The sequence below is a fragment of the Pteronotus mesoamericanus genome, unplaced genomic scaffold (genome assembly GCF_021234165.1).
Source record: "Pteronotus mesoamericanus isolate MK-2021 breed Mesoamerican mustached bat unplaced genomic scaffold, CSHL_Meso_final contig_90, whole genome shotgun sequence".
Lineage (NCBI taxonomy): Eukaryota > Metazoa > Chordata > Mammalia > Chiroptera > Mormoopidae > Pteronotus > Pteronotus mesoamericanus.
In genome coordinates this window covers 11,680,132-11,704,632 of record NW_026555277.1, presented here as the reverse complement: position 1 = coordinate 11,704,632, position 24,501 = coordinate 11,680,132, and the positions used below count along the sequence as shown (strand labels likewise).

Below are 24,501 nucleotides of genomic sequence, written 5' to 3'. Positions count from 1 at the left end.
TCACAGTGCCTTCCCTTCCCTTAATATTATAAGAACATTCCATTTCTAAGAAGACTTCTTTAAAAATGTTTTTAAATGATCCAACCTATCGTGTGGATGCACAAACGAGAACACTGAGACTAGAGTTACCTCCCCAGGTCTCCCTTCTCAGGTGGTATCCTGTCCACCATTCTGCAGCTTTGATTGCCTTGCTGTTGTAAGCAAGTTCTTCCCACTCCTACCTCTAGACTTACTGTTACGGCCTTTTGTACCATCTGGATAAAATCTGTTCTAAATCAAGTAATTCCCAACTTCTGCCTCCAAAGCAATCTAAAAATCAAAACAAAACAAAAAAACTTTATGAAGGGAGAAATTAAAACTTTTAAAAAGTTATTTTAGCAATAGGTAGGAAAGTTTACTAGAAAAAGACTGCTTCCTAATTTATTAACATTCAACTGACAATTTCCTAGTCTGCTGAGACCTTCTAAGAAATATAGATACTAAAATATGTTAGAGAAAATGTGTGAAGTATGTAATCATATATGTAAATACAGCAGCACATTAATAGTTAACAATAAGCAAGCATATAAAGTAAAAACATGTGCCATGAACCAATGTTGATTTTTACCACCAAAAAAAACCCAATTATTGTTAAGGTTCAAATCATGATTTCCTGATAAAGAGGCAAGATAAAAATAAGAGATAAAAATGTAGGTACAGACATCCAAGTAAATTATAAAAAACTAAATAAACACAATGCAAAGTAAACACAACTGTAGATAGGAGAAGAATTTAACACCTATAGTAACAGATGTAGGCCAGGTATTCTATTTTCATTACAATAAAGCCACATTAAATTATGACAATATTCTTTGTTTACTAAAGGACGGCGAGTATTTCTGCTGGTGGCAGGTATGGATTATTTCATCAAAAAACATTACAAGGCTGAGGCATTAATGATACCACTTGTACATCAACCAATAGTTCTGATACCCTCTCATTAATCTTTGATAGCTGATAATTTGAGTAGAAAGACATGATGAATCAAAAATATATGTCAGTTTTAAAAAGAAAATCCTTGAAAGCAATCTCAGCACCTAAATGGTAAACACAGAATAAATGCCTAATCTAAGATTTTTTTTAATTCAAGGAAAAAAATATATGAATGAGTCTACCTATTTATAAAAATGCAAATGATCAAAACAGTGAACAGTAGGTAAGTTCAATGTGAAATGTTCATTTGGTGTAGTATTTAGCTGTCAAGAGGGAGCAACTCAAAGGACATCACACAATCTATAAACCAGCTGGAAGGAGCCATCCAGACTTTGCCTTGTCGGACCCTCTCTGGACGATGACTGGACACATCCTCATAGATAATGTACTGTGTGCAGAAGCGCTGGTCAGAATCTGGGTTAGCATGGTACGCGACCGTATTGATGGTCTGAGTCACGTCGCTGTCTGGCTTGGGCTTCCTGTTGAGTATCTGGCCCCCAGCTGCAGTGACGAGCTTCATAAGGTTGTCCTTTGGATGGTGTCTGAAGATTCCTCCAAAATAGAAGTAGCATCCATCAAATAGTTTTGGCAACTGAAATAAAATTTTTTTAAAAAATTAACAAAGAACTTGTTAAAAGCAGGTCAAAATATTTTAAAACACTGCATAAAAACAAGGGAATTAAAAATATAGTCACGAGCAGTTATACAGTTACTTAAGGAGGTGCTAGGACAAGGGGTACTCAACTTTCCTAAGTATAAATTTTTGCTAAGGCTCAGTCAACCATCTCAGGTACTTTTGATTCTCCTCAGATTTTAGGTATGTTTTGCATAAAACAGAAAAAGTAAACAAAAACTGTTTATCAAACTTATTTTTATCAGAAAGTCTATTCCTATTTGGTGGGGCTTAAAGGCCAAGCGTTCCTGGTCATCTGACACATACTTCAGGGACGAGGACTGAACTTAGAAGGCAAGGGTAACATCCCTTCCACAGACCATCATCTAGTTCTGCCTGTCCAAACTCAGGTCCCTGGCAGTGCCAGCTGAAGGTCTCCAGGACGGCTGCGATGGCAGTGTGGCCTGCAGTGGCCAGAAGTGTCCTCCTTGGGGCACAATACCTTGTGAAGCTGTGGCTCAGGCTCCAATTAGCTATGAAACACACTTCCGTGTGCTTTATGAAAAGAAGTTTCAAACTCCCCTTGTATGAAAATTCTTCTTTATCATTTCTAATACACATCAACAGGATAATGGAGTGTTCTCCATTACAACTGCAGTCTATGGCAACAGACACATACGATTGACTAAATGCAAGCAGCAGCTGTAAGTCTTCTTTCAAGTTACTTCCTGCATCTGCGACTCACCTCAGACTCTGAAAGGTTTATGGGAATGTTCAAGATGCCAAAAACCCATTAACAGTATGAAATTATTGCCTTCTGGATTTTACTGCTCATCGTGATCATCTCTCAGAATCAAGTGCTTGAAATAAGTACAATTAAAATTTTAATCAGTCACCTATACTTGCTGAAAGGGCAGGAGAAGTTTTTCCTGATGGTGATAATAATATTCAGATAGAACAAGAACAATGAAAGTAGCAGCAAAAGAGAAATACCAGCTGTTCTCTGTTGAGCCTGCTTCTCTGTGGTCCCCCGGAAATCTCAAACTCGTCTTCCTGCGCCCATGCTCCGCTTTGTAGACAAGCTTTCACCCCTGACAAAACAGAAGAAAAGCAAAATAAATGTCAAGTGAGCCATTACTTGTTTCTTATTGAAAGTAAGCAATTTACCTAAGTGATTTTTCTTTTTCATAAATAGTATTGCTAAATAGAAACTTTATGCCAATACAAATGTAATAAAATGGGCTTTCCATATAAAGAAAATATAAGAAATCTCTCCTTCAGCGGTCTGAGCAATGAAGTAGCACTGAACACTAACAAATGTGTTTCCTTTCTGAAAAACCAAAGTCATTATACTTCCCAAATAAGAATCTAAATTATCAAAATGAAGGTGGGTCAACAGTCCCTGGTTTAGTTCTGCCCGCAGCGATCTGAGCTTCAGTGCTTGTCATCTGCAAGCTCGTTTTCAGTCGCCACTCATCTCCGGTCAGACTATAGGCAACCTGACATGAAGGGCGCACTGAGCTCAGCTGGCCACACAACGGGGGCTCCGCAGTGCTTGAGAAAATTACCAATCAGCAGAGCCTAAGACATGTCTGGGGTCTGACAGGGACGCACTGAAGCCACCACTCTAGCGATGACTTGGTGATTACCTCCAGTGCTTTGGAGCAGCTTCAGTTGAGATGTTCAAAGATGCTGCTGAACACACAAAAGTCAGAAGATTTTAGTAACTTAATGCTCCATCTTTCCAAAAGCAGAGCTTTGTCAGGAGACTAAATTTTTTCTTGACTTGGGGCTGTTAATGCATATTCATATTCCACACTAAACCCTGACCTTTCTATAACTCCCTGTCATGATTCTTAATTTGTTAATTTTGCCTGTGTTTCGGTGTCCCTTTCTGCCAGTGTTTTTAGTACAAGAATCATAGTTGGCCAAGTTTGCTACGTTGAATCCTATTCTTTTAAATCCTATTCTTCTCACTAATTTAGCATAAACGTCATGGTTCTATGAAAACTGTTATTTTTTTATGTAGGAAAAATTGTATTTTACAAGTATTATAATAATCACTCAACTGAGTAAAAAACTCTTTCTAATGAAGCTAGTATTAAGATAGTAACTTTACTGTGTTTTGAAAATGAGTGTCAAATTTTTTGACTAGTTCAAAGTATCCTACCAGAAACATGGCTAGTGTGTTCACATTACATCATATTAAACACCATATTAAACACCAACCCCCCAAAACATTAACAATCTCACTAAATCACTTATATCAAACTCATTATTTTACATGTAAACTATCACTTCTACTTTTTATCATCCAGCATGGAGGCCCCTTTCTAAACCTCCTTTCCTAGTATTTGCAGAACACTCATAACAGAATCTTTAGGCAAATGAATAGGTCAGCCTATGAAGTCAACAACTTAACACTGAACACTCCTGCGATATCTACTGTACCAAGTCAATGGCAAATGCCTAACTACAGAAGTAGATAAATGGGCTATGCTGATGCTTGTTGCTTATCCATTATGGTTTTATTTATTGTCAGAAAAGCATATTAAAAAGGTATCTATTCGTCCCGGTAATGTGCTGACTTTAGTCACTCAATAGGATGCAGCTCTAACAGACACTAGGAATGAGATAAGCATGGCATCAAGGAAATAAGATGGCATGCCCCTGGCTGGTGTGGCTCAGTGGATTGAGCACTGGCCTGCGAACCAAAGCGTGGCTGGTTCCATTCCTAGTCAGGGCACATGGCTGGGTTCTGGGCCAGGTCCCCAGTAGGTGGTACGCAAGAGCCAACCACATGTTGATGTTTCTCTCCCTCTCTTACTCCCTCCCTTCCCCTCTCTCTAAAACATAAATTTTTTTAAAAAGTGAGATGGCAGACACCAAGAGGGCAGCATGGCACTTGCCCAGGACGATGCCAGTGCTTTTATAACATGAATATGCTTCAAGTCATAAAACTAAGTTTTACAGCATTTTAGTGAATTTTTTGGTAAAGGAAGAAAACCAATGCTTAATTTCTGAGCTGAATGAAGAATATCTTCCTCTCATATTCAGTAACAACGTGCCAACTCTGTAGCCTACCTAATATCAACTAAAGAAGAAAATACAGTGTTTTTCCCCCCTGAAAACAAAATACTCCATTAGAATTGCTGTCATAACACAGGAAACATCAAGAATTTCTTAAATGCTAGGGATGACAACTAGTCCAAGATTGCAACTATATCTACAAGGGCCAATCAGATCCCACACAACTGTGAAGAACCTTGTGTTAACTGGTAGGTAGTTGTAGAGATGGCAATGAATGGGAAAACACAAATCACATTTAAAGACACTAAAACAAAATGGGTATGCTGGACATAACCACATAAATTATCTGTTTTGGCCCTTTGCCACAAGAAACTCCTGATGCTACATCTAATCAGCCTCTTCCTTTCACAGGAAAGGAAACTTGAGTCCCAAGAGATTTAAGCAACTTTCTCCATGAAACAACTGAGATGATAACTCACATATCCACAGTTTAAAAACCGTTATTCTTCTTTAATCTTTATTGTTTTTTTAAGAACCATCTTAGGAAATGCCAGGTATCCTCTGCTCAGATTTAATATATTATGACACTTACAATAAATCACATAATCACTTAATGAGTAATAGGAGGGTTCTAATTCTTAAGAGATTAATCAAAGAGTATATGAAGTGGCAAAACCTGCTGGCTACCTTGGGGAAGGAGGTGTGGGAGAACATGCCTGTGACTCTGTCTTCACCGGGCCAATGAAATCAGTGTATTTAACCTACCCTCTGCCAAAGTTGCCACTCAAACTTGAACCCTAGGAGTTTCGGAATGAATGTGTACTGCACAGCAGACATTTATGATAATTACAAATTCTTATCAACTTCCTAGTGAATCTCTTGAGATAAACTAACTGTACTGATGACAAAACAAGTCAAAAACAAGAATGAAATACTTGAAAATAAACCTTCAGCAATTTAAATGTTGTACATTAACATCATCAAGGACACTGAAGAATCTCCCAGCCAAAACATGATCTAATGAACAAGCCTAAATAACAGAGTAGTATTTTAAGGTTTTATTCACTCAGTAAAAGTTAACCTACAACAAGAATACTTACGCCTAATTTCCATGTTAAACAAAATATCAGAATTTTCCCTACATTCCTACTCATAAACTCATCTACAGTATGATATATACTGTTAACATACATCAAGATTTTAAAATAGGTCATTGTTCATCAATAAAGACACTTCTTAAAATTTAATCAAAATATATTTTATAATCGTAATACATACTTAACAAAGTCCTTATTCTTCCATCATCTGCCACTAAAAATAGTTTAACACAAAGATAAACTCTTACTCTCTTTTGAAGAAAGAAGCATATGCAAGATCACCTGTTAGCTTTCTCAGCTATTAATTTCCAAACTGATATGACTTTACATGAATAAGTTATGCTATTTATATAAACATAGATTTCTGCATCAGCCAGATTGTATACATTCAAAAAGTGTGTCAAGCCACTACCCTATAAAAATATGCTTTATATCCTTCCTTACTTTATACATGTTTCATTTTAAGATTGTGACTGAAGCTGTCATTTTGCAGAAACAGAGGAATGAATTACTTATTAAAAGTATGAGATTCTTTTAGCCCAGATGTATTGCTGATTGTGTCTACCATTTCAGATAAGTTTTCCTTTGTCTTTGATTCTATTACTTTTTTTTATATATAGGTAAGTAGCCCCATTCCCAAAGTACTACTTAACTCAAAGTTATTAACTCAGTCATTAAGGTAGCTCTGCCTACCTTAGCAAAGCCTAGAATCTTTGTGTACTAAAGCAGCTTATGAATTCTAGGTTACAATATTTTTTTTCAAAAAAGATGTCTGTACTATACTGAAAAGCATTCCTTTATTCTAAATCTCTAGTAACTACTCTCACCTCCTACCTTTATAAATGCATATATAACTATAGATGTGTATTTTCATTTTAGCTGCATGAACGAGTAATGATATTCACGGATCCACATTAAGCTCGGTGACTTATCGTCACTTTAGAAGGGAAAAGGATCATACAAATGGGGAGAGGAAAGGGGGGTTTGTTCCTGAATCCCCTGCTACACACATACGATTACAGAACACAACGAAGACAGAATAAAGCTTCAACAAGAAGATCTGTTAAATGCATAGAGGGGGAAATTACCCCACCATGGTAGGCCACAGAATTTGCTCACTTCTTTCAAGAGCTAGGGCAGTAAACAAATCCATATTTTAAAGAATTGTTATTCTTCTGCAACTATGGTAAAAAGTAAAATGATAAGTAAATGCTCCATTTATGCCATCATAAACATATAGTTTTGGAATTGAAATAGCACTGAAAATCACAATTAAGTACCATTCCCAGTTAACACCAAATGTCCTAAGAAACAATTAAAATACAGACTCAAACATCCCTCTATGCCAAAAGCAAAAGTCTTAATAAACGTCATTAGATCTAAACTAGGCTCTTAGGTAACTTAAGACACATAAACTTAGACAAAATATTAGAAAAAACTGAAGAATTTCACTCTGATTCTATTAAAAAACAACACCCACATTATAAAAACAAAAGAATTTATTTTTAAATGCTTTTCTATTAGGTTTTTTAGTCCAATAGAATATGATATCACTGAATTTTAGAAAAAAGAAAATCACTAGAGGAAACGTTTTAAACCCAGGACCAAAAAAAAAAATGGAAAAAGAAACAATTTATACTCACATCAATTTTTGGAAAACTGAGTGGCAAGAAAAAGAGGAAATAAGCACATTATTATGAAATTCCACAGTAAAAAGTGAAAAAATAATGAAATAAAGGCTAAAAAGGTAAAATAAAAGCTAAATGCTCTAATCATGCCCGCATAAACATACAGATTTGGAATATCACGGAAAACTGTCACAGGCCATTAGATTTTTGTGATTCCACATAAATACCATTTAACCACTGGTTATTTCTGGATACATTTAAGCCAGTATTCTAATTATAAACATATTTATATATAAAAACACATTTCTTCACATGACAGTATATATTGATTTTACTTAATGCATATAAAGAAACAGGTCAAATTCTATCACAAAATATATTACTGTATCACAAAATTTTCTTAGGAAAAACTTGGATAGCTATTCTGAAACTTTTTATTATGAGTAATAATATGAAAATAATTCTCTTTCCAGATATGGTTGAAGACCAAACTCAGTCTGATGTCCAAAGTTTTTCTTAATAAAATAATCTAAAAATTCATATAAGATGACTGCAGGGTGTGGGGTCGAAGTGGAAGAGGGTAGAGGTAGGATAAATGGAGAAGGAAAAGAAAAATTAAAAATCTCCTATGTGGTATTTTTTTTCAGTCGTATATTTAAAGTTCAAATATTTATGTAAGAATATCAATTTTGCTTAGGACAACCACCTTACCTGAATGTATTTGCTAGGTCTGCATAAGAGGTACAAAAGATCTGGTACATTGGATTGAAGAAACAGGTTCTAATTTCCCTGACTGAGACTGAAGCACTTACCTATCCAATTACTCTCTAGAAAAAGACTATGAAGAAGATATTGTTATTATAGCTTGAGAAGTTGAATTTCCTCCAAGACAACTTGAATTTCATTTAACAGATACAGTTTTTTAAACTGTTATAAACAGGCACCTACTTACTAATCCACCACTGCTTTCTTTTAATTATTTCTTTGCTGTATGCATTCACATTTATATATTTTTCAAGATATAATTGTTCTATACATTTTAAAACTAAAGTAATCCTATTTTTATAATACTAGTCTTAATAATCATACAAAAATATAAGTTTTCTTAGAGAATATCTTTAAACATTCCAAAATTTTCTTAATTCTCTCACATTTAGGTTATTCTCCCTATTCTTGCTATTAGAAATGGCAACACAAATAGTCTTTTTCTTTCTTTTTTTCTGTATTACTTGTTAGGGTAAATTCTCAGAAGGGGAATTATTAGGTCAAAATATATTAATTTCTCTTTGGACTCTATATTAGAAAATATGGGGATATGAACTTCAATAAGATATTCTATCCACCCTTTATCCTAAAAAAACCCCCACTGATATTAGAATATGTTATTCACTACTGTGAGAATCACCAAATAGCACACTATTAAGTCAGCTTGAGTCCATCAGTGATTCTATAAAAATGACATAGCCAAGCCATTAAATTGACAAAAATGTCCATTTCTTAAAGCAGGCATATTTTATGGACATGAATCATGTAGCCTGTATATGTAACCAAATGCAAGTTCAGCATATTCACAAGAACTATATACTCAAAGTTAAGTGGTAAATGCCGTAACATTCAAAATCTCACATGGTTTCTTTATTACTGAGACCTTATTATTATGAAAATCTATTCCTTCCTATAACCACTGGCAAGATTTCTGGCATAGACCAGTACAAAAGCATCTATAATCATGAAACCATTTTAAATCAATTTTTTAAACACTGAGATCCAGTAAGCCTTGCCACAGATTTGAAAGGCAAAAGCTGCAAAAGTAAGAGTGAGACTGAAAGGAAAACTTTTTTTCCTTGACAAAAACGGTTATTCAAATTGCTTATCATACTTTTTAAACTCATCATGACTGGGAGAGACTAATAACAGAGGCCAATGAGAAGAGAGGAAGTGCCTTGCTGTCACAGCCCCTCAGCCAGATATGAACACATCGGTGGACACTGATGCATCACGAGACAAGGGGCAGCGGCATGTAAAAAGGAGATGAATGCCAGCTGTGAAAAGGAAACAACTTTACAAACCAAATCAACTTCGAAAGACAGATTAAATTAATAATATAATCAAGATCTTAAATCAAGCATCTCTACCATAAAAGCTTCAAAGCACAAAGCCATAAAACAGAGTTTATAAAAACTAATTCTGATCCATTACTTGCTTCTTAAAAAGTTTTATCAGAAATATACACTCTTCTTTTTTCTTTAACTGTTTAATTTGAAATAATGATAGATTCATAGGAAGCTGCAAAGAAATGTACAGGGAAATCCCATGCACCTTCCTCCAGGGACCAATGTTAACATCTTATACAACTATAGCACAATATCCAAAGCAAGAATTGACATTAATACAACCCATACAGCATATTCAGTTATACATGCACTTGTGTATGTGTATGTGAGTGGTATATGTGCTGTGTGTGTACATAGATTTATAATTTACGTGTGTAGCCTTGTGAAAGGTAAACACTACCACGATCAAGATACTAAACTGTATCATAAAACTTCTCCTGTAACAGCTTTACCATCACTATTCTTTTTTATATTGTATTTGTTTTCCATTACCAATGGTCCCCCTTATATTCCCCTCCCCCCATAATTAACACACTATCCATGTCCATGAGTCCTTTTTCCTTTTTGCTCGATTCTCACGTCCCCTAACCCCCGCCCCCTAATCTCCACCCTTATCCCTAGAGCTGTCAGCCTTCTCTCTGTCTATGGCTGTCTCTACCGTTATTTCTAAACCATTAGTTAACAAAAAAAGGTTAATCTATTGTCCTATTTTAGCCACTGTGACAAAAGTAGATACTTTTGCTATTGAAGAGTAGAAAATAACCCTATATGAGTTTTCTTTTTATTTTTCTTTAAGTCCCAGGTGAATCAAAGTTAAGAAAGCCAGCAAGAGTAGGCAGGTGAAGGCAGCTCCGACAGTGGTGGTGGCTGCTACCACCAAGAAGTGGGTAACGGGGGAGATACCTTTTCAGTGGAGATTTTGATAATAGCTGGCACAACTGTCCCAAATCAGGTAGTACAAGCTGTCTAAATTTCCCAGCGGCTTCCTAAAATATACCAGATTAGCTAAGAAAGCAAACGGGTGTTTATATATAACTTTTTAGAAATCATAGAGAGAAAGCAATAAACTACCTTCATTTCATAGTAGTATATTTAAAACATGCATTTATTAAGTTAAACTTATAATTTAATACTAATATGGATGGCTTGGGCTTAAAAGTCTACTATATAATCCACTTATGCTTTATTAAAATAATTAATATCATAGAAAAAAAGACTTTGAAACCAGAACATATCTGTGGCCATTTACCAAGAACATCAAAATGATACAATTAATATGACAAGCTTTTGCAAAATGAAGTGGTTAACTAAGGTAAGAAAATCGGTATAGGTTTCTGAAATAATTATTGGCAATAGTGAACTATAAAAAATGAAATTAGTCTACTTAATCCATTTTCTAATTTTCCCAAACCCAACACTTACATTCAAATTTTAGGATCCAACACCCACCGAGAATCCCAAGCATGCATTTTAGCGTACTTTGAACTGTATCACCAGGAACAATGACATGAGTTACTAGAATACAAAAAGAGCAGTAAAAGAAAGAGAGATATAAACCAAAATAATTCTTTAACTAGTCCGCATTTTATAACCAGTCTACACTTTATAAACTCTTCTCTGAATTTGCTTCAAAAACAATTTTTATACTTAGGTATAAAACTTCTTTTAGTATCACTCTAGCCTGGCCACCAACATGAAAAATCAGATCATAAAACAAATATCTTAAAACCACTTTAGCATAAACCATTTTTTCCTTTATTTTCAAATTAAAACTGAGGAATTAAAGCATTACATGCACTACATGTAATTTATTTGTCATTAGCAAAGTCATAAATTTGCTCTTCTACAATATTGTTCCATCCTGAACTAAGGGCAAAGTTTTGCCTGGTTGGCTCAGTAGGTAGAGCACGAGACTCTTAAAATTTTTTCTTACCAAAAATAAATAAACAATCCTCACCTGTACTGTCAAACTCAGCACATTTTTTAACTTTAAGAATTGCTGCAAGCTGACTGAGCTTTTTTTGTTGTTCTGAAGAAAGCCCACTGCCTATGAGTACAAGGGGTCCATCCCTACGCTGGCCAGTTTTCACCTGTTAACAAAGAAAGGAAATGCCACAGTGTTAAAACATATAAAGACCAGAGAAAGATATTAAACTGACCTTTGCTTGATGTAAGCTTGAACTTCATTTCTTAGCTTACTCTACTAATTCCCAACAATTCCCATTGAATCATCACTCAAAACCTTAGTGCTCACTTCATTTAAATAATCATTTTTCTATTTCTTTACCCCGCCCCCTCAATTAAAATGTTACTTGGTATAGCTCATTATACCCAAGGCATCTTGTTTTCTTGATTCTAAATTGGGTCTCTTTAGGGTTTTACACAACTTCATTCTGTCATCAATAAGCGCCCCCCCTTTTTTTTAAGTAACCCAAAATACCCACTTAAAATGATCAATTCCCTACCTCCCGCCCTCTAACTTATTTTAGTAGAGTTGAACTTGAACTGGTCTATTTAGTTTAAACTGAAATTATATGAAAAATTAAAAAACACTAAGATTTCCTGAACAGCAGTGATCTCAAAGATAGAAACAAATTTTTAACATCGAAACAGTTACCTTTCAAAACCAAGGAAATGAAAATAGACAAGAGAATACAAAAGTTAGATCAGATTCACTGTAACAGTTAAGTCAATGCAGCTCATGAAAAGGAAAGAAGTACTCTACGAACAAAGACTAATATTTTCACTTCAATAGAAAGACTTAGAACTGTATTACAGCAGACAAAAAAGACAAAAATAAAGAGAAGTTATGAATGGATAGCATTAGAGATTAAAGTGAAAGATTCAAAAGAAAAAATGGGATAGTGTATCCAGTAGTAGCCAAGAGAAATTTAGTAAATGGAACTGGAATGAGAATTAGCTGAAAGCTACAGATTAAAAAAAAAAGAAGCAGCAGCAGCAATGACTGATCAAAGAAGAAAGGAAAGGTAAATCAACACTACTGTATCAAAGAACAAAATGTCAAACACAATACTGTAATTTTTAAACAAGACATAACGGCCCTCCTACGTGTGTAAGTATGTATGTGTACTAGGTATCTGGGATCCCAAAGCTCCAAAGAACCTGAGTGAAACGCTGCCAGTGTGGCCACCAGTATAGTTCAGCAATGATATTGGAGAAAGTCGGTATTTATGTATTCACTTCACCTATAAGAGTAGCGATCATTTATCTGGTCTGATGCCCTGTAATAGTATATCTAAATTGTTGGCTACATCTATATATAGATTGATCTCAATAATTCATTCACTCAAAATACATTAAATGAGAGTCTACTATATGTTAAGTATATATACAAGACATTTTTAAAAAGATTTTCACAAAAGTCTTCTTAAATTGCAACGTTCAGCTCTTTTTTTGCTTTAAGCTCAAGTTACGAGGATGTTTTTACTGGACATGCTATGCGCATCACACATTTACATCACATCTCTGTCCACGCATCTTTCGTATTCACTAAACTATAACATGATATAACCATGTCTACACTAAGTGTTGTAAGCACTCTATAACAAGAAAATAGTTCAGTGTACTTTATGGATTGTTCAATTACTATATGATGGTAATATTTTAAAAAACAGTATTTCAATAACTTTTGTCAGTTATACAAATAAATGCCATAAAATAGCTCTAAATGGAACATATTACTTTTCTAGTTATATAACTCCACTTCAGCTAAATTAGTTCTCTACACAAAATATAAGAGTGAAAATATATCAATTCTAAATGCGGGATGATACTATTTCTACCAACCCAAGGAAAACACCAAAGTGGGTCAAGCCTTTTCCTATCACAGTTTTTAAATTTGAATTAAAAAAAATTGAAACTGGCACTAATTTTTCACCACTAAGAAATGCTATAAGAAAAAAAAAAAACCCATAAAGCAAACTGTTACCAAGGCCACATGTCTGACAGGGGGCAGGGGGGAGGGGAGGGGAGTGGGGACATCTGGTTGAATAAGCAGGAGTCTCAGAACCATGAGGTTCAAAAGACATTTAAAAACCATCCCGAGTGGTTCAATACCTTGATTTTATAGCGATTGTATACTTGTACACTAGCATTAAACTCTTATTTAAAGGATAGTTCGATATGGAATGATTTCTTAGATAAATTAGTTATTCTTAATGAGTTTATCAAAAATAGGGTTTAAAAAACACGAAAGAAAAAGGATAAACATGCTGCTAAAAGGTATCATGGGCAGAGAAGTCACAAAAAGCACACAGCAAGCAGCTTTTTAAGTCTTTAGTTCAAAGACTGCTTCTCTATTTTAAAAGTGCTTTCCAACAGCCATTAATCTTTACTTGAAACAAACAAAACTTCTAAATGGGAAGTAGAGGAACTCAAACCCCACCCACTCATCACCCCGTCCCTTCTGACGGATGCTTCCTGAAGCAGCTCACTTGCAGAATAGCTTAGAGGTCGCTGATCTGAAGGAATGTGACCTCAGCCACCAAGCACTTGTGGTTGTTTCCGGGACAAACATATGACGAGCGACCCTCCAGTGGTCGTTCACACATTCAACATACATTTATGAGCACCACTATCTGTCAGACACTGTTCTCAGTCCTGGAGCTACTACCACTAATAATAGTAAATAGAAGAGGAAAAGTGCCTGTCTTCAGATAGTTTACATTCTAGGTGGGGAAGAAAAATCAACAAAACAAAAATAATGTCAGGAAAGAAGCACTGGCAGGATACAACTTAGTATACTGTAGTGCAGAGATCTCCTTGGTGGGCCTACAACAGAGCCCATCTGAAGACAATAAGGAGCCTTGTGGACATGGGGTTCCTTACATTTGTTCCTGGCAGAGACAAGAGCTAGTGCTAAGGCCCTGAAGTGGGGCATGTTCGGTGGATTCAAAAACAGCAAGACAGCCCATGTGGCTGAAAAAGAATGAGTGGAGTCTGGTAGTGACTGGAGGAAGGCAAATCTCAAGCTTAGGCTTTAAGATAACACACAAAGGAACATCCCTTTCGACTTGGAATTTATCACTTGTTTTCTTTTCCTTAGTCAAATATCTCCCATAAAGATAATAAGTAATGATTTTCACTGGTCATATCCATGTGACATGCAAAAAGTATAGGTTTCCTACAATTAATAAAGACACAGTTGCACCCGGATAGTTGACTTGGGAGGAGGGTAATCACTTTGTTCTTTTCTCGAGAGCATTAATATCCTCAGATTCCAAGAATACCATAAAGATATCTTTGTTTTTGACACATTTAAAATATAAAATAATCTTTCTCCAGCTTTTACATAAAAGGAACATTGGCAAATGACAACTTAGTTATGCTATGTTCTGCCAGAAGAGTTCAAGTTCAAATGAATAAAATAAGTGCCAATTTAGAGTTGTTAAGTATGCCGAGAATGAATGAATACTGACCTAAGATTTCAATAATTTGTGTTCTAACTGATCCATTTAAAAAAAAAATGTTTTTATGGCTGATTAACCCTGAGCAAATCACAACCTTTCCAGGTCTCAACTTTCTCATTTCTAAAATAAGGAAATTAACCTGATTTCTAGGGTCTCTTCCAGTTCATTACCACTGCCCTTACTAGATGAGAAGTTTCTCTAATGGTCCTAGGTGTCAACATATCCCTTTCTCTCATTTCCCCCATCCGGGCAGTTGCTAAACAGAGTGAGTCCACCATCCATCTCTCCCTAACCCCCCCCCCCCACATGGCTGCCCCCACCTGCAGTCCCAGTCCTGACCACTGCACACCTGGGCTCCACAACAGCCTCCTGGCAACCAGTCTCCGTCTTGTCCCAGCCCATTAAGAAAGCACTGAGAGTGCCTCATTAACCAGGAAAATCAAGTCTAAACTCCTCTTCAGGGAATTCAAGGCCTTCACAATCTGATCCCAACCTAGCTCTTCACTGTCAATTCCTCTTTAACACACTGCATGCTCCTCTCACACTAAACTGCAGTTGCTCAAATTTTCAAGGACCTTTATGCTTCCTCATCTCTGAACTGCTGTTCTTTATATTGGGGCTACCATCCTCACTTTGTATACCTGATTGCAGTGGGCAACGTTGGCTGTCCACTCAGAATCCATTCCTCACTACCTACACTAAGCGTCCCAATCTTCAACTATGATGTATGTCAAAACCAACTGTGTGACTAATGAGACGTAAGGGAAATCCACAAGAAGGTTCTGGGAAAGGTTTTCGTCCTTCTTTTAACCCTGCAGTCATTCTATAACCACTAGGGGGAGATTACTGGGGGCCAAGCCGAGGATGGCAAAGTATAAAGACAGCAGGAATGTGGGGGTTTTGTGCAGCCACTTAACTGCTGAACTAACAAAGTTGAAAGCTATACCATATTGGGATTATCTTTAAGCACTTGAGTGAAAGTTTTCTGTTATTTGCAGCTAATAACGTTCTTTTTTTAAAAATTAAGATATAACTGATACATAACATTATATTAGTTTCAGAGGTACAACATAATGATTTGATGTATATACATAGCAAAATGATCACTACAATAGTGTACTTAACATCCATCACCATACACAATTACAAATTTTCTTTTCTTGTGATGAGAACTTTTAAGATCTACTCTCTTAACAACTTTCAATCTGTTCTTGGTATCCTGGAGCTCATGTTTTTGGGGGATTTTTGTTTGCTGCTCTGAGATTCCATATTAAGTGAGATCGTACAGCATTGTCTTTCACTGTCTGTTTTACTTAGCATAATGCCCTCAACGTCCATCCATGTTATCACAAATGGCAAGACTTTTTGTTTTTATGGCTGAAGATTATTCCATTCTATGCGTGTGTATGTGTGTGTGTGTGTGTGTGTTTCCCCCTCAATCCATTCGTCCACCAATGAACATTTAGGTTGCTTCGTTATCTTGGCTATCATAAATAATACTGCAATGAACACAGGGTGCACATACGTCTTTTCAAGTTAGTGTTTTTGTTCTATCCAGGTAAGTACACAGAAGTGTAACTGCTGGATCATATGATAGTTCTGTTTTTAATTTTTGAGAAACCGCCACATTATTTTCCATAGTGGGCGCACCATTTACATTCCTAACAGTGCATAAAGGGTTCCCTTTTCCCCACATCCTCACCAACACTTTCTGTCTTTTTGATAATAGCCATTCTATCAGGTGTGATTCTCATTGTGGTTTTGATTTGCATTTCCCCAATGATTAGTGACATTGAGCATCTTTTCATATGCCCATTGGCCATGTATATTACTCTTTAGAAACCTGTCTATTCAGATTCTCTGCCCATTTTTCAATTAAATTGCTTTTTTGTTATTGAGTTGTAAAATCTTTTTACATCAACAGAATTCTATTAGATACCTCACTAAAGCCTTTTACCTTTAACGGCTTCACAGAGAAGGTCTTAGACGTGTTCTGTGTCCCCTTCTCTGTGAAGAAATCCCTGATTCCTCCTGAAGTTAGCTTCTTCTTTCTGTCTGGTTCTACTGTACATAGCTATGGCTTCTATTATGAACTTATTACATGTGTAATAAATATTTTTACATCTGTATTCCCCACTAAACTACAGGTTCCTAGGGAATACATATTCTTTGTACTTTATCTCTCGCCTTTACCTCGGAATCACATATCCAACTGCCTATTCATCATCTTCATTTGATGGCATATAGACATAAAGTTGACACAGAGAACTATTCATTTCCTTCTCCACGGCAGCAAATGGTACCAACATCTACGCCATTGCTAGTCATACCATTCTACTCTTTCCCCACACCTGATCAATGATCCACCAGAAAATTTTGTTAGCATTAACTCAAAAATATATACTGGACCTCATTTCTTCTCATAATCTCCACTATTACCTTTATCCCGGTCATTGTGGTAGCTCTGTCCTTCACAATGAAACAGTCCTAAGTAACCTCCCTACTTCCACCCTTGTCCCCACCCCACATTCTCTTTATTACAAAGCAGCTTGAGTGACTTTTCTAAAGCATAAATTAAATCATGTCAATTTTTTTTTTGCTTTAAAGTCTTTCAGCAGTTTTTCATTACTCCTAGATACTCACTGGCTGCCAATAATAACGACCTCCTCTCTAACCTTCCAATATGACAAGCTCATCCACTGAGGGGCCTGTACACTCGCTGCACCTTCTGCCTGGAGCACTTGTCCTCAGGATATGCACTTGGCTGCCTCCTCTCATGATGCGGGTGTCAGATCAAACGCCAGCTCTTTAGTGGCTCTCCTCCACAGCCTTCATAAAAAGCTGCGCCTCTTCTGGAGCCCACCACTCCTACTGAATTACACTCCACGAAATCTGTCACAGCACTCATCTATAAATTCCTGGAATTATTTATATTAGCTTACAAACGTGCAACCTGTTTCCTAACTCTCACTAGAATATAACCTCTTTGAGAATAAGAGTTGCTATCCTTCATATTTATTGTGAATGAGTGCTGCCTAATGTATAGCTGGGGCTCAGTAAATATTTGTTGATACACTTATTCTGATTGTCTTCAAATTCACAATTGCTAATACACAGGAAGTGTTCAACAATTGTTCAGTGAATAAAAGCAATTTGCTAACTGGAAATTTTTCCATTATGCTCCTTTTATAACCAATTTCAATAAAAGATACAAATTTCACAAAGGTAAAGTCATACTTACTACTGAGCAATGGCTAGTTGATGACGATTCATTCTTCTCTGGCGGCGGCAGCAACAGCGATTTCAACGGTTCACTCTCTGTGCAGTCCACAGGTCGCAGGCCAAATATGTTACTGGTAGGATAGGTACAGGTGGGTTTAAGTAAATAGAATATGTGACTTGATTCTTAACTACATAGATGCACTAGCAAAATAATTTTTTCAACTTCCTTAATAATGCATCATTTTTACTAAAATAGGTGACTCAAAATTCACATAAAGAATAAGGATCAAGTAGCACAAGCTGCTGAATTCAATGGAAAAAAAGAGGTGAAATTTTAATTTGATACCAGACCGTTACCGGGGATATTTTAAATTGAATATATTATTTACACATGAATTTTTTCCACCACTCTGTATTCTTCTGTGTTCGTATTCATATTTTACAGTATAGCTTTATAATCATTAATCACTGTGTGAGATGTTTTTAAATATAAATACAAATCATTTACTGTGCAATTATAGGCTCTACCATCTATATAAACAAATAGAGAAATTAGATAAATTCAAAAGACAGGTACTTGGATCCACGAGAAGGAAAGTTAATGCCACATGACAAACTATTATTAAGTAGTGGACAGGACGCTTTTTAAAATAACTTTAATGTGTATGTGCACTACCATCCGTAGTAGTCACAGCCCTCACAGGACAAACAGGTCTGGTTCAGACAATAAGCTGATGCAGACTTCTCCCCCTGTGCTAATTCACAAGCATAGGATATTGCACTGGAGGAGACTTTAGAGATAGAGTAAGACTCTGCTCTTTATCGATGAGAAAACAAAGAAGGTTCCCCTGACCTGGCGTATGGTCACATTCTTCTTGCTCGTTACAGTCTTTATTAGTCTTTCATTCATCAGTAAATTGTAAAAACGAGACAACTTTTGTCTATTATTCCACTTCCTTACATACAGTTTCAAAATTATTTTAATAGACTACACAACAGCAGAAAGTTTTCTAAAATGAGCATTTCTTATATAATCCTTCATGGTTTTTAAGATTATGGTATATCCCTGTAATGGCCACTAAAGTTCACATAAAAATGCAATGTGTGAAACAGGATATAAAATGATAAGCATGGGATAATGCCAGTTTTTACAACTGTACTGAATGCGTAGAAAAAGGTCTGGAAGGAAATAGAGTGAAACATTAGGGGAAGTGGGAGGAGGAAGGTGTCAATTCTGATGTCCTATGGAGGGCACTTGGGATGAGAGACACCTGGATAAGGGACAGAAGCATCTACTGGGTTGAGAGACAAGGTCTTATTAAAGACCTTGGAGAAAAGCTGTTTTGATAGCACAGAGGGAAAGGAAAGCTAGTGGATTTAAAAAAATGAACCACAGTAAATGTTTCTCTAATGACCACTATACTATTCATGACTATCAGGTTTGGTCACCATTTCTTACTGGGACCGTGCTGGGTAAACGCTGACAAATTTGTGTTCTCAGATCCCCCTCTATGCCCAGGTCCAGCAGTGTGTAACCTCTCTCTGGCAACAGTCTTTTTCCAGACAAGGTACACTACAAGCGGCTGTATTTCAGCTTTCTGATTTACAGCCTTGACATGAGCCATCATCCTGGAATCTGGGTCTCCATAAATTCCCATACAGTTAGAGCAGACGATCTCAGGTCATTTCCGAGGCAGCCGATCTCATCGCCGTACTTAATACTTCTCAGTTTCATTCCCTAAATGATTAAGTCCACATACCAAATACACAATCTCTTCACAGACATACTCTGTAAGTATGACAATCAAATAACAGAAATCGGAGTTAAAAAAACCAACATTCTATGTCTTAACCGACCATGTGCAAAAATGAAAAACAAAAAAATAAAGTCGCACTACATGCCATCCAAAAAAAAGCACTGCGCACAGAAGGAATTTTTAACAAGAGAAATGTAGAATTTACACATCAAAGAAATAAAATTTAAGAGCCCAATCACATGCACTTCAAGGCATAGTAACTGTAGCATACTTACTTTACACGAATACAAATCAGGTCCACTATAACATGAAAAAAAATGTTAATGAAAGTACATCTCAAGGTACCATGACCATCAGCTAGTGAGGACTTTAAAGTAAAACAATGGTCTTGTAAGGTGCTTTTACTATCTGAAGAGCTGCTTCATAAAGTGACTAGAAGGATTCTAATTTACATTTACTGTCCTTACTACACAAAGCTTACTATCCCCTCTGGCCTTTAAACGTGTGGTTTCTCTACTTATATTACGGACGGTTTCTGCTCACATACAATTCACTAGACCCCTAGCCCTCCTGTATTGTTAATGAACTGGAGAATGGCACATTACAAATGCTGCAATTTGAAAGACAACTGGTTAAACCTCTGCCCTGCAAGATGCAAGATGGAGCCTATTAAATGCTGTCATGTTTCTGCTGTGTCGTGGACCACTAAAATTTGGAATTAGACACAAGACTTAAAGTGGCACCTTCGGAAACCCACAGCAAGGGAAGACAAGGCATATGCAAGATCTATCCTTTATTATGGGGGCACAAAAAGTCATGAAACTTTTTTCTCCCATGATATATCTGAATGGACCAACACTTTGCTTATAGACTTTGTATGAAAAATCAGCTTAAAATGTGCATAATTGAATTTATTTTATTTTAAAAATATAGCTAATACATGGAGGGAAAGTCACATGTCACATGCACAGGGACATTGATAAATGTGATTGCTTATTAATTGAAGACAGTGATGAATCAGTTATTCTCCATTATTACATAAGGAAGTTTTTTGTTTTTTGGTTTTCTTAGATCTGCTGCAACACCATGGACTCAGGGCAAACATCAATAATCTCATCAGAATGGGTTACCAAGGGAGCTTATGGACTGATTTTTTCCCCCCCAAATTTTCTTAAATCTAGCATATTCTTTACTTTGGCATACTTTAACCTAAAGCCTTACCATGTCAACTAGGTATTTTGGAGATATACATAAGACTTAGAAAATACTGTCCTTGCCTATAATCTTACTGAGGACAAATACTCCTTCAACAGATAAGTATAAAACTGATAAAGTTTAAACCAAAGCACAAGTAATGAGGTGAAATATGAGATGGATTCCAAAGAACATAAAGAATACATATTAGCAAACAAAATGTCCTTCAACCCTAGACTAGAAACTGGAATTTGGTGGGTGAAGGTGAAGGGTCTGCGGAGGTAATAACCAACAGGATTCCATTCAACAACATTCATTGTTCAACAACATTCACTGTTGAGATGAATGGAATTAATGGAAGAAAGCTTTCTATCAAGGCTGAAGGGTCTAATCTCTGCATGTTCCCGTATAGGAGCCAAAGAGGAAATGGAAAATTGATGGAATAATCAGGCATGAAGCGACGGACTCTGGAGACAAAAGCAGCACATAACTGTGAAAATGGAAAGGCACAGTGTTTATTAAATTCTATAGGCCAATGTAACACCAATATAACGAAGACTATGTTTAGCATCTTCACTGTGGCATTTACCTGCAGTGCATAACAGTATATTAACACCTGTCACATGCATCACTTTTTACAATTCAGTTCCCTTAATGCCCTATCAAAGAAAGCCTCTTGTAATTCAGTGACTTCCAAATGATTACATAGAAAGTGTATTTTATCTATACCAAGTCCGAAAAATTGTGAAATATTTTACACAATCACTAACCAAAAAGATACCTTTTTGATTCTGAATTTTTTTTCTGTTCCTTCACAATATAGTACATTGGCAGATTTTACCAGATTTTTTTTCCTCTAATGTACTCCTGCTCTACTCCTTTAGGTGTGATTTTACATCAAAACTTTGAAAATATATTTCATAAAAAACTTTTACTGATATGACTGAAGATTTTAAACATACTTTAAAATCTTGGCAGAAGACCTAAGTGCTCCTAAGTTAATGTTTTTTGCTGTTGAATGCACTACAAAATATTGGAGAATCACTGCTACTGATATAGGTTAATAAATTCTATATAAAAATGGCTGTATATACTAATATACATAATATACATATAGCAGGACTATCAATTTTCATTTAATTATTATGTATTTAACACACATAGGATGAGTACAGATATCTACAAGAGGGGCAGTGACAAATCATTTGGTAATCAACTTGGCAAATATTCACTCAACAAGTACCTCTAAGAACTCTTTTAATCACTAAAGAATGAAAGAGATGAAAGGTAGTCTCTGTCCTTGCAGAGCTCAGTGAGACAAAGCAGAGGGAAGCAAACAGGAAGGACTTAAAAAAGTCTGGTAAAACTTCCGAGACATGAAAGGAGAAGGAAAAGAAGGGGGTAGGAGTATAACACAAGTTGTCTTAGGAGAGAAGAAAGTGTGTGCAAAGGTCTCGAAGCAAGCTACTGCGACAAGTAAGAACACCAGGAAAAGAACAAAGAAAAAGAGAAGAGCAAGAAAGACAGAAAAAGAAAAGAGAAGGGAGAGAGTGAGAGAGAGAAAGAGGGAGGCAGGCAGAAGGCACAGCCTCCTCAGGAAAGGAGTGTTCTGGAAGTGTAAGCTGTGGCCAGATTAATAAGAACAAAAGGGTGGCAGTAGAGTTGACCTTGATCCGAAGGACAAGAGGAAACCCTGAACACCAAGCTCTCTACGTGGTTGTAAGCAGTGGGGGATGGAGCTGGGGTCACTGAATCACATGGCCTGAATTTAGATTCCAGTTCTGCCACTCAATAGTTGTGTGACTTTTGAAGAGTAACTTCATGTATTGTGCCTGTTTCCTCAACTGTAATATGGGGAAAATAATACAACCTATTTTATAGGATTTTTGTGAGGAACAGATGAATTTATACACCAAAAAACACATAAACCAGGGTCTAGCAGTGAAAGCTGAAAGTTCAGTAATTTCTAGCTATTAACATGATCAGATTTGCATTTTTGAAAGACAGACAGAGAATGAAGATTAGGAATGTAATTTATATCTGCAGTGTTGACCCTTACTTTCACTTTCCCAACTTGGTATTTCATGTGTCTTTATAATGATAATTTGTATCGTCCAAATATAAAGACAAAGAGTATGTACTAGATGATCCTGGAAAACTTTTCTTCATTAGGATTCTTTCTGATCCCTGAGACTGAGGAAAAAGTACCCGTTGGAGTTCAGAATATAGTGTAAGGAACCCTCTCGTGTCACTCAAGAATGACATACTAGGTACCTGCCTACAACTGTGCCTGTGATGGGCTGCACCGCTATTTAACGGGGGAAAGCAAAAGAGGGCAGATTTCAACTTGAATTTGGCACAAAGAGATCACTCAATCCCAAACACACATAAGCAAAAAGGCATTTCTACTAATGCTGAACTGACAGGAGAGAGCCCACAAGTGAAATCCTTTATGAACAACCATGAAATTGCAAGCACATAGGTTTTAATTTTTCAAGTCACTTGGCCTGCTGTGAAGCAGGAAAAAGCACAGACATTCTAAAGAGCAACACATTTTTTTTAAAGCTATAAAACAAATTATCTCTGTTTCAGCAGATTAATTTTTTTTTTAAATTAGGTAAGGCAATTGAAAGGACCATGGTCCATATAATATTTTCTAATTAAGAATTCTACAGCCATCCAAGGAAAACTCTGCTAATGGCAGGTCAAAGTACCAAATCCTAAAGTACATATCTGTTAAAGAAAAAAAAAAGGCATCTTATATTCTCCATTCACCCAACATGGTTCTGACGGGATGGAGAGTGCTTGTCTAGGTTCACTGTGGACCCTGGGGGTAAGGGAAGCAGTGAGGAAGGCCAGCCAGTGACGTTCCGAAAAGTTATCAACAGAAATATTTGCAGGCAACAAAGAAGAACAGAAGACAGGAATCTTTTTCTCATTATCTGCCACTTCATCAGGTAAACCTACGTAAAACAACACATCTGCCTGAGAGGCACCTGCCAAGGCAGGCTCACGCACCGTCTCACGCCCACACCTTGTATGTTAATAAGCCCCACAGTGTCGCGAGAACTCCTGGTGTCCGAGCCCCAAGACAGGCTCCGTGCTTCGGCTCATTAATCCTCTCTGCTCTGAAGAAACAAAAAAGTAACAGACAGCACCTGTGTTTTATAGGTGAGGCCACAAAGGCCCAGAAATTAACCTGCCTGAGGCTAGAGAGTCAGTAACAGAGTCACAAATAAAAGCTGGATCCCCTAATGTCCTGACCAGCGCCCCATTCATTAAAGTAGTCATGGCTGATTTAACAGCCCAAGAATAGAAACTATTCTGTTTCACCTGACCCAAGCAACCATTTGTTTTATCAAATCACTTGCTATACCCACAGGAGGGCCATATCTGTATATGGACCTAAAATAACATGTGTGTATGTGTGTGTGTAAAGCAAAAA

General features: G+C 36.5%; 1 protein-coding gene across 2 annotated transcripts in view; it reads right to left on the bottom strand.

Annotated features, from left to right (window-relative positions):
- Positions 1-1,231: 1,231 nt before the first annotated feature.
- BARD1 (BRCA1 associated RING domain 1) overlaps positions 1,232-24,501 on the bottom strand; it is a 61,801-nt gene continuing 38,531 nt past the window's right edge. For both annotated transcript variants that reach the window (XM_054586174.1, XM_054586176.1), the window contains 5 exons: positions 18,125-18,236; positions 11,412-11,544; positions 10,877-10,969; positions 2,579-2,676; positions 1,232-1,564 (listed from right to left, as the gene is read on the bottom strand). In XM_054586174.1, the coding sequence (XP_054442149.1) occupies positions 1,232-1,564; positions 2,579-2,676; positions 10,877-10,969; positions 11,412-11,544; positions 18,125-18,236 (769 nt within the window). The remainder of the gene's footprint in view (positions 1,565-2,578; positions 2,677-10,876; positions 10,970-11,411; positions 11,545-18,124; positions 18,237-24,501) is intronic.